Here is an 11,606-nt window from a genome sequence, read left to right as displayed (position 1 = left end):
CCCCTCACCCAGGACCTCTTGCGTCATACGAACTTAAATATAATAAAAACTAACATTACCTATTATAACTATATATTTTCATAGTTTTCATCTATATTTTTAGCACTCTATTTATTTCTCAAGAAAAAGAATAAAAAAGTTGTAATATTTTCGCGTATTGTGAATGTTATGAAAGAGTTGGGCACTCTACTTTTATCATTAATTTTATTGTTAAGTCATTATAGGCCATTGCATTTAAAAGTTAATGTCCAAAATAGCTACTTTACAAATGTGACAAGTGTATTAACAATAATACAGTTCTGACTTACATAATTTAGTATATAAAGGCTCAATACAGCGTACGCTTTGTAGATGAATGGTTCAGAGAACCGACATGTTGATAAATTAGACACATGTGCAACTCTTGGGTATCTTTATTGAGGAAACGTTTCGCCACACAGTGGCTTCATCAGTCCATACAAAGGAGAATCTTGAAGAACAGGAGGAGAATGAGGTAATCAGTCCCTCAACCTTGAGTCGATGTGGTCAGTCCATCAATCTTGAATAGATTGATGGACTGACCACATCGACTCAAGGTTGAGGGACTGATTACCTCATTCTCCTCCTGTTCTTCAAGATTCTCCTTTGTATGGACTGATGAAGCCACTGTGTGGCGAAACGTTTCCTCAATAAAGATACCCAAGAGTTGCACATGTGTCTAATTTATCCACAGCGTACGCTGTCATTGGCTATAAAACATCAACAACAACATGGCTGCATTCTCAAATATGAGATATTTATGTATAGGGAGGTACCACCTCTAGAACTTTACTGGGGACCTTCATCCTTAGAGAAGACAATAAACATACCTCAGGGGAAATTATTATTATTATTATTATTATTAAAGATTCACTGGTATTCTCCCGGCCCGGGCCTTTTCCAAGTGGTGGCCCGACCTTGGCTCCCTCTTTAGGGAGTGTCTGAGACCTAAGTCTGCCATGGGAGGAGGCACAAGTACCCCCTCATCTTTGGGACCAACTGTCCCCAGGCCTAGCCACAAACTAGGCCTCTCTGGTCTGCCATCCCCGATCCAAGGGAGCTAATAGGAATGACAGTCTTGTGAGCTGCAAGCTCTGGCTCAGGCACCTACCCTACCCTAGAAGAGCTGGGCATGATGTTGATGTGAGGAAAACTTAGGTTCTCCCAGGAGCTGTTTGAATATGTTCTCCTACCACCCCCTATATTTTTATGCTACATGCTAACACCATTAATAGACAGAATATATATATATATATATATATATATATATATATATATATATATATATATATATATATATATATATATATATATATATATATATATATATATATATATATATATATATAATATATATATATATATATATATATATATATATATATATATATATATATATATATATATATATATATATACGTATATATATATATATATATATATATATATATATATATATATATATATATATATATATATATATATATATATATATATATATATATATATATACGTATATATATATATATATATATATATATATATATATATATATATATATATATATATATATATATATATATGTGTGTGTGTGTGTGTGTGTGTGTGTGTGTGTGTAATGTCACCATGGTTGTTTAATATATTTATAGATGGGGTTGTAAAAGAAGTAAATGCTAGGGTGTTCGGGAGAGGGGTGGGATTAAATTATGGGGAATCAAATTCAAAATGGGAATTAACACAGTTACTTTTTGCTGATGATACTGTGCTTATGGGAGATTCTAAAGAAAAATTGCAAAGGTTAGTGGATGAGTTTGGGAATGTGTGTAAAGGTAGAAAGTTGAAAGTGAACATAGAAAAGAGTAAGGTGATGAGGGTATCAAATGATTTAGATAAAGAAAAATTGGATATCAAATTGGGGAGGAGGAGTATGGAAGAAGTGAATGTTTTCAGATACTTGGGAGTTGACGTGTCGGCGGATGGATTTATGAAGGATGAGGTTAATCATAGAATTGATGAGGGAAAAAAGGTGAGTGGTGCATTGAGGTATATGTGGAGTCAAAAAACGTTATCTATGGAGGCAAAGAAGGGAATGTATGAAAGTATAGTAGTACCAACACTCTTATATGGATGTGAAGCTTGGGTGGTAAATGCAGCAGCGAGGAGACGGTTGGAGGCAGTGGAGATGTCCTGTTTAAGGGCAATGTGTGGTGTAAATATTATGCAGAAAATTCGGAGTGTGGAAATAAGGAAAAGGTGCGGAGTTAATAAAAGTATTAGTCAGAGGGCAGAAGAGGGGTTGTTGAGGTGGTTTGGTCATTTAGAGAAAATGGATCAAAGTAGAATGACATGAAAAGCATATAAATCTAAAGGTATATATATATATATATATATATATATATATATATATATATATATATATATATATATATATATATATATATATCTATATCTATATATATATATATATGCAAAACAACCACTGTGAAAGAGTAGTGAAATTCCAAGCGCTTTCGTGACTACTCACATTGTCAAGGAACTATGAAAGTAATACATCAAAGGAAGGCAATTAAAGGGCTTAGACCACACCTCACAGTCAACTCCCACAACAAAGAAACACCTGAGCTGGTCCAACTAGACAGGTCCTCACGACCTGTTGGACCAGCGGACCTACTGCAGTGTTCCTCTTTTCATATGAGTCCGGAATTTTCCCGCCTCAGGTGTTTCTTTGTTGTGAGAGTTGCTGTGAGGTGTGGTCTAAGCCCTTTAATTGCCTTCCTTTGATGTATTACTTTCATAGTTCCTTGACAATGTGAGTAGTCACGAAAGCGCTTGGAATTTCACTACTCTTTCACAGTGGTTGTTTTGCATATTTTAAAATCACCTGTTTACTGTGATCCTATTGCATATATATATATATATATATATATATATATATATATATATATATATATATATATATATATATATATATATATATATATATATAACATGTATACTCAGACATTGAAGGAAAACCCAGAAGGAAAAATTAATGTTGTAGTGGGTAACCTAAGTAATATATTTAATGTCGTCTTGGTTTAGATATTATAACGGAATATGATACAAAAATAATAAAGTAAATATATTTTCTTTTATTGCATTAAAATGTATTTTAATTATTATTTAAAATTATTTAAAAATAATGACAACTTTTTAAAAATTAAAAAAATATTTACATAAAAAATTTTCTAAGCCAGAGGAAGGTAAAATTATTGTTTATAATAAAAGAAATGCTTCCTTTTTATCAATTTTTTAAAGAATAACTATAACTTTTTAGAACACTATTTTAGTGTTAAATAATTTATCTTTAGTTTTGGCATTGTATTGTGTGACTGAATTTTAAATTCAGTGTTGGTAGCGTCACGTTCGCATGATTTACGAAAACGTAATGACACCACGAGTGCAAACAACCATACCACGGGTGGGGTTTGAACCTTCCTGGAGTTTACCTGGAGAGAGTTCCGGGGGTCAACGCCCCCGCGGCCCGGTCTGTGACCAGGCCTCCTGGTGGATCAGAGCCTGATCAACCAGGCTGTTGCTGCTGGCTGCACGCAAACCAACGTACGAGCCACAGCCCGGCTGATCAGGAACTGACTTTAGATGCTTGTCCAGTGCCAGCTTGAAGACTGCCAGGGGTCTGTTGGTAATCCCCCTTATGTGTGCTGGGAGGCAGTTGAACAGTCTCGGGCCCCTGACACTTATTGTATGGTCTCTTAACGTGCTAGTGACACCCCTGCTTTTCATTGGGGGGATGTTGCATCGTCTGCCAAGTCTTTTGCTTTCGTAGTGAGTGATTTTCGTGTGCAAGTTCGGTACTAGTCCCTCTAGGATTTTCCAGGTGTATATAATCATGTATCTCTCCCTCCTGCGTTCCAGGGAATACAGGTTTAGGAACCTCAGGCGCTCCCAGTAATTGAGGTGTTTTATCTCCGTTATGCGCGCCGTGAAAGTTCTCTGTACATTTTCTAGGTCGGCAATTTCACCTGCGTTGAAAGGTGCTGTTAGTGTGCAGCAATATTCCAGCCTAGATAGAACAAGTCTCAAAACTCCAGACCGTCGCGGATTTGACCGCGGGTTCAAACCCCACCCATGGTATGGTTTGGTCACGTTTCCTTAAACCCAGCGGTAAGTAGGTACCTGGGTGACAGTTATGGGTTCAACTTGGGATGAAGATTAAGAACCTCAGCCGTTAAGAGATCATACAATAAGTGTCAGGGGCCCGAGACTGTTCAACTGCCTCCCAGCATACATAAGGGGGATTACCAATAGACCCTTGGCAGTCTTCAAGCTGGCACTGGACAAGCACCTAAAGTCGGTACCTGACCAGCCAGGCTGTGGCTCGTACGTTGGTTTGCGTGCAGCCAGTAGTAACAGTCTGGTTGATCAGGCTCTGATCCACCAGGAGGCCTGGTCACAGACCGGGCCGCGGGGGCGTTGACCCCCGGAAACTATAGACCAATAAGCCTAACCTCCATAGTGGGAAAATTTATGGAATCAATAATTGCCGATTCAATTCGTAGCCATCTTGAAAAGCATAAATTAATCAACGAATCTCAGCACGGTTTTACAATAGGGCGTTCCTGTCTTACGAATTTATTAACTTTTTTTCACTAAGGTATTTAAGGAGGTAGATCATGGTAATGAATATGATATTGTGTACATGGATTTCAGTAAGGCTTTTGACAGTCCCATATCAGAGACTATTGAGGAAAATTAAGGCACACGGAATGGGAGAAAGTTTTTCCTGGATAGAGGCATGATCGACAAATAGGCAGCAGAAAGTTTGCATAAATGGGGAGAAATTAGAATGGGGAAGCGTCACGAGCGGTGTTCCACAGGGGTCAGTGTTGGGCCCTTTGTTCACCATCTACATAAACGACATAGATGAGGGAATAAATAGCGCCATGAGACCAAAATAGGCCGTCGAATTCATTCTGACGAGGACATTAGAGTGCTTTATAGACTAATGCAGTGGTCGGAGAAGTGGCAGATGCAGTTTAACATAGACAAATGCAAAGTTCTAAACATTGGACAGGAAAATAACCATGCCACATATAAACTAAATAATGTAGATCTTAATATTACTGATTGCGAAAAGGATTTGGGAGTTCTGGTTAGCAGTAATCTAAAACCAAGACAACAGTGCATAAGTGTTCGCAATAAAGTGAACAGAATCCTTGGCTTCATATCAAGAAGCATAAATAATAGGAGTCCTCAGGTTGTTCTTCAACTCTATATATCCTTGGTTAGGCCTCATCTAGATTATGCTGCACAGTTTTGGTCACCGTATTACAGAATGGATATAAATGCTCTGGAAAACGTACAAAGGAGGATGACAAAGTTGATCCCATGTATCAGAAATCTTCCCTATGAGGATAGACTGAGGGCCCTGAATCTGCACTCTCTAGAAAGGCGTAGAATTAGGGGGGATATGATTGAGGTGTATAAATGGAAGACAGGAATAAATAAAGGGGATGTAAATAGCATACTAAATATATCTAGCCTAAACAGGACTCGCAGCAATGGCTTTTAGTTGGGAAAATTCAGATTCAGGAAGGATATATGTAGGAAAGCACTGGTTTGGTAATAGAGTTGTGGATGAGTGGAACAAACGTTCAAGTACAGTTATAGAGGCTAAAACGTTGTGTAGTTTTAAAAATAGGTTAGATAAATACATGAGTGGGTGCGGGTGGGTGTGAGTTGGACCTGACTAGCTTGTGCTACTAGGTCAGATGCCGTGCTCCTTCCTTAAGTGAATGTGACCTGACCTGACTAGGTTGGGGCATTAGCTTAATCCGGTAGGAGGACGTTATTCAGATGGGTAACCAGGGGTGGCTCAGTCAGTGGCTTTTGTTGGTTTATTTGTTGGTGGATAATTTCCTGCCAACGGTGTGTCATCTAGATGACATCTTCATTAATGCTGACCATAGGAATTGTGGCCTTAATGTGTCTGAGATGCGGTGTGGTGTGGGGTCGGGGTCTCCTCGTGCCCTGCCTGAGGGTGCCCAAGGTGCCCCAGTACAATAACTAATATTGGTTACACGTTCGTCATTATGCTAGATTTAAAGTTTATAACCTAATGTGTCAATTCTTGAATATCAGCCGGCTTATACAATGGAAACAGTTATGTTTTGTGCTTATGGAGAGAACAATTCATTTGTAGGCCAAAAATAAATAAATAAATAAAAGAACCCAACCTAACCAAACCTAGACTTAGAGGTTAATTCTAGGTTATGTTAGGTTCTGTTTATTTTTTGAGTTACCAGAATAAAAGAAAAAAGACCTTTCTCCCCATAGACCCTAAGTATAATTGGCCCCAAATCAAAGAACGAGTGGGACTCAAACCCATGTTAGGCTAGTCCATTGTCCCCATTGCATAACCCACTTAATATCTGAGAATTTACTACAGTAATATAAAAAATGGTCTAGCTCCTAAACTCAGTAGTATTTGCTTAGATAGGTTTCAGTTCACTATCTACTTGGACTTTCCCAGTATGCCATTCTCCACTCTGTGCCAGGCTGTGGTTTGTACGTCAGTTTGCGTGTGGCCAGCAGTAGCAGCCTGGTTGGTCAGGCCCTGATCCACCTTGAGGTTTGGTCACAGACCAGGCCACAGAGGCCTTGACTCCCGAAACCCTCTCCAGGTATACTGCAGATATACTCTATGGTCCAGAGGACCCAGGAGTGATTATTCTGTATATTCTCTTGGCACAAGGACGTGGAGTTCTCTTCACGTTAGGGACATGTTGCTGTACCCTAATGGAAATGAGTCTTATTTAACTTTAATGGGCTATCCTTGGTTAAATCTAACCAGTATACTTTTCACTTGCTCATAGCATCTGTTTTCTCTCAGTATCATTGTAGAAAAGACTGTATGTTATGTACTCACATCTAAAAAAAGTTTCTTACCCATTTAGTAAATGTATGTGAATATTTGACTTGTATTTAAATTCTGGTTTATACTCGTTATTTTACAGGCTGTGAGAATGTGTAGTCTAATTTTCTGGGGCTTATCATTAGTCATAGGAGTGACACAAGCCTCAAGAGGAGATCATTCTAATGAGTACACAGGCTGCTACCATGTTTGCCATTTCAACAATTGCACCTCAAGTAAGTTTTATCTTTCAGCTGTGTTTTTTAAGCATTTGACTTTTCCAATATATTTATTTTCAGTTTTTTCTTATTTTAATTCCTACTCTGTATTTGCTCTCATAATTAATAATGGGCAAAGTTTTATATAACATAAATCATGTTTGCACATAAAAAAAATAAACATTTTTAATATGGTTCGGTCATACTTGTGGGATATTAAAGACCTGCTCGTTTCTTGTGTTTTGGTGTTACAGGAAGGATGGGAATGTTGCATTTTGTAGGATCATCAAAACTGTCATGGCAGCACACTTCTAGCATGACGGTGATTGAATGATGATAGGAGATGGCCAAAGTATAAAAAAAAAAATGACAGCTCCTAAGAAAAATTTTGATGATAGGTTTGCTTTTTATGACTAGTACATGTATAAATGGGTTGCTTGTTAAGTAGATTTAATTGTGTGTACGAGGCTGTGGTACAGTACTGCCTAAATCCAGAGGAAAAGATAACTCTCATGGCTGTTTGTTTCTTGTTTTACTCATGGTTTTAAACACTGTATATAGTTTGCTGTTTTAGATCCCAAAATTTGTACATCATGAATGAGATGTAAATAGGTTAGTGTTGCATTATGCAAGTGCCATAGCATAGTGGGCACAGTAGCAGAACTGAAACAATGGCTGCTGTTCCTTTTAACTTTTTTTTTATGCGTGTTGGATATAAATTTGTCATATAGAATAGGCCCGGAAATTTATCTTCATTCATTTTTCTTGGTAATTGTGTTTTGAATTGTTTTATTTCTAAATATTTTGTAGTAGGTCTTTCCTTTGTTGAGTGAACTATTTGTTGCAATCTATGTAATTGCAACAAACAAAACAATAGCTTTAGTTTGCTATAATATACAGCTGGATCTGGGTTTCAGTTGGAAAATGTGGTCATCTGGAAATAACATTAGTTTAAGTTGTTAGCTGACAGCTCGATGGCAGGCCATTGCTAAAGCAGGAATAGTAGAGAGCTGAAAATGATCCCTTGTAGCACACCAGTGTTTATGATTAGAATTGGTGAGGGAATACTATTTATGGTCACATATTGGTATCTGTTACTGAGGTAAGATTTATTAAAGGGGAATGTATGACCTATGAGCCAATAATGCTCTAATTTAGGAAGAAAGATGTAGTGGTCAAGAGCACTTACTATTATATTTTTTTGCACGTACAGTGGACATAATTGAAGCATATATAGTTTTTATTGTAAACGAGAATTAAAATATTAAATATTTTTCTCCTTCAAACATTTGCAATTCATGGCAAGCTTACAGAAAACTTAGAATTTACTAATTAACAAATAAGAACACCCAGGGCATAGATTATTGACAGTATGGTAATAGTACTCTGTGTCACTGTAGGCTTTCCAAGACTCAGAAAGTTATAAAAAGTTTACAGGACAAAGTTGATGTTGTATCTATATAGTTTTTGAATGGTATACCTGCAGGGTGTTCCAGGGGTCAATGCCCCCACAACCCAGTCCATGACCAGATCATGGTGAGAATTTTGTTTAGATTTTGTTCTAAGGCAAAACATTTTTCAGAAATGGGAATTGCTGCATACGAGTCCTTTCAGAGCTTTAGTGAGAAGATTCTTCAGTGGACTTGTGATGACGAATGCAAATATTTTTGCATGTGGCGGACAACACAAATATTCATTGACAGAGGAATGGATATTCCACAGTTTTTTGGCAAGGTAGAATTTGTTTCTGATATTCATAGAAGATTTGCCATAAACTATTAAGTCTTATATATGTATATATCTAATGTCTTGCCACTTAAAAACTACTATTACTTTCATATTTATGGCATGATACAGACATTAAAATTGCAAGCTTCAAATAGCTTTAGCTAAATCTAGAATACAGTACTAGTAACTGATTTTTTTTTATTATAGTTTTATTGTTTAAAAGTCCACAAATTGTAAATAGTAACTAGGTGTCCTGAAATGTCCAGTTTTGATTTGATTTTTAGGCTTGTGATTTGTTTCAGCCATATTATTGTGACCCAAATTCAGTAAATACGATTATTTATTTTTTTATGTATAATATGCTAATACATTGTACCTGTACCATTATCCCACCATCAAATAAATGAATTTTCTAAGTACACTAGTAAAATGTACCCCATATAATATATTGCTTGGTCACCATAATATTATATTTTTACATTATTATTATTATTATTATTATTATTATTATTATTATTATTATTATTATTATTATCAGAAAGGCATAGAATTAGGGGGATATGATCAAGGTGTATAAATGGAAGACAGGAAAAAAATAAAGGGGATATTAATAGCATCCTCAAAATATCTAACTAAGACAAGACTTGCAGCAGTGGGTTCAAGTTGGAAAAATTTAGATTTAGAAAGGATTTAGGAAAGCATTGGTTTGGTATTAGAGTTGTGGATGAGTGGAACAAACTTTAAAATAGTGTTATCCAAGCAGAAACATTGGGTAACTTTAAAAATAGATTAGATGAATAAATGAGTGGATGTGACTTGATCCAGTAGGCCTTCAGCAGTGCTCCTTCTTTCTTCTTTCAACACGTTAGCCATCTCCCACTGAGGCAGAGTGACCCAAAAAAAGAAAGAGACACTTTCACCATCATTCACACATAATCACTGTCTTTGCAGAGGTGTCCAGATACAACAGTTTAGATGGTGAATGTGTTTCCTTCTTTGGATTACTCTGCCTTGGTGAGAAATGTCTGATATGATAAACAATAATAATAATAATAATAATAATATCTCCATGGGGAAGGGGAATAGAATTCTTTCTGCGTAAGCCATGTGTGTCATAAGAGGTGACTAAAATGCTGGGAGCAAGGGGCTAGTAACCCCTTCTACTGTATATGTTGCTAAAGTTTAAAAGAGAAAGTTATGTTTTTCTTTTTGGGCCACCCTGCTTTGGTGGGATATGGCCAGTTTGTTGAAAGAATAATAATAATAATTATAATAGAAATGCAGTCTATATCACATAGAAAATGATTAATAATTTGAGAAATGAGAGAAAATAAAATTATAGGCTGAAATGTACGCTAATCACTGTGCATAATTATTTTCAGTGGCCATTCGCAAGGTTGTGGGGCATGCAAGAGCCTGCTGCTGTTCTCTTTTCTGTGTTCAACCTGCTGGCTCATGCTGTTAATCTTAGCCAGTTCTGTCACACTGTGCCTTCCAATGCTCCACTCTTCAAGATGTGGTTCCTGCATGCTCTTGTATGTACATTTTATATTTATTATAATTTTAACCTAGTATATGACTATATTTATTTGATGAGTATTTTTTATTCATAGCTTTTATTGTTGTTTTATCTGTTTTTGGTGTGTTTTATATATAATTTTTTATTGCTGTGAGCACTGAGTGACCTGAAGGGTCAAAGTGTTCTAAAAATATCATTACTACTACTATTACTACTGTATTGTATATTCATTTTAATTTCCAACAGCTATCTAATATCAGCTGTTACACTCAGTAAAATGTTAAATCTAAAATCTGTATAAATTTATCCATTTTTCACCTAAATATTTCCTGTGTCTTTGCAAATTCCCCTCACTGGTATTTCACTTTGTTTGCACTGTACCATATATTGTCTTTGTCTTGCAGAATATTTACTTGCAAGATTTACATATTTTGACTCTTTAGTTCCCATGCAGATGCCTAATTGCAATTATTTTTTCTATAGATGCATCACCACAAGTTGAATTTATTTTTGAAAACGTAATGATATTCAGTTTTCTTTTTTTTTTCACACTATAATATTAGCTTTGTTTCTTCTTTTACATAATTGAAATATATATTTATCTTCAGCTTTCAAGCTATAAGTTAGAAATAAAATTTCCTATATCAGTTCTTCAGTTGTGAGAACTAAACTAACAGAATAATAGTCTTGCTTACCTCATTTTTAAGTGCTTTTTTGATTATTTTTTATAGATTACCAGTACACCTGACTTCTATTGCAGATTTGCATCAATGCCTGGGTGTGGTCAGTTGTGTTCCATGCCAGAGATACTCCATGGACTGAGCGCTTGGACTACTTCTGTGCATTTTCCATGGTCCTCTACTCCCTTTTTGGCCTTGTTATTAGGTATGAAAAAAGTGACCTGAACCGAAAAAAGTGTTAAGAAGATGGTAAAAGTTGAGCAGTGCTGAACAAGGCTGTAAAGGTATTATTTTTATTATCACACTGGCCGATTCCCACCAAGGCAGGGTGGCCCGAAAAAGAAAAACTTTCACCATCATTCACTCCATCACTGTCTTGCCAGAAGGGTGCTTTACACTACAGTTTTTAAACTGCAACATTAACACCCCTCCTTCAGAGTGCAGGCACTGTACTTCCCATCTCCAGGACTCAAGTCCGGCCTGCCGGTTTCCCTGAATCCCTTCATAAATGTTACTTTGCTCACACTCCA

The 11,606-nt window shown here is 36.4% G+C and overlaps 1 protein-coding gene across 1 annotated transcript; it reads left to right on the top strand.

Moving 5' to 3' along the window:
• Positions 1–5,926: 5,926 nt before the first annotated feature.
• On the top strand, positions 5,927–11,281 carry PGAP3 (Per1-like protein PGAP3; the record flags this gene model as incomplete). The annotated part of the gene is given in 5 exon segments (XM_070081560.1): positions 5,927–6,701; positions 7,035–7,167; positions 8,732–8,883; positions 10,260–10,412; positions 11,157–11,281. Coding segments are annotated over 4 exon segments (554 nt in total), but the record flags the coding sequence as incomplete, so codon positions are not given.
• Between the last annotated feature and the right edge of the window lie 325 nt (positions 11,282–11,606).

The sequence above is a fragment of the Cherax quadricarinatus genome, unplaced genomic scaffold, assembly GCF_038502225.1.
Source record: "Cherax quadricarinatus isolate ZL_2023a unplaced genomic scaffold, ASM3850222v1 Contig3101, whole genome shotgun sequence".
In the NCBI taxonomy this organism is placed as follows: domain Eukaryota; kingdom Metazoa; phylum Arthropoda; class Malacostraca; order Decapoda; family Parastacidae; genus Cherax; species Cherax quadricarinatus.
Note: the sequence above shows the minus strand (reverse complement) of the source record. Positions and strands in the feature narration are given on the sequence as shown.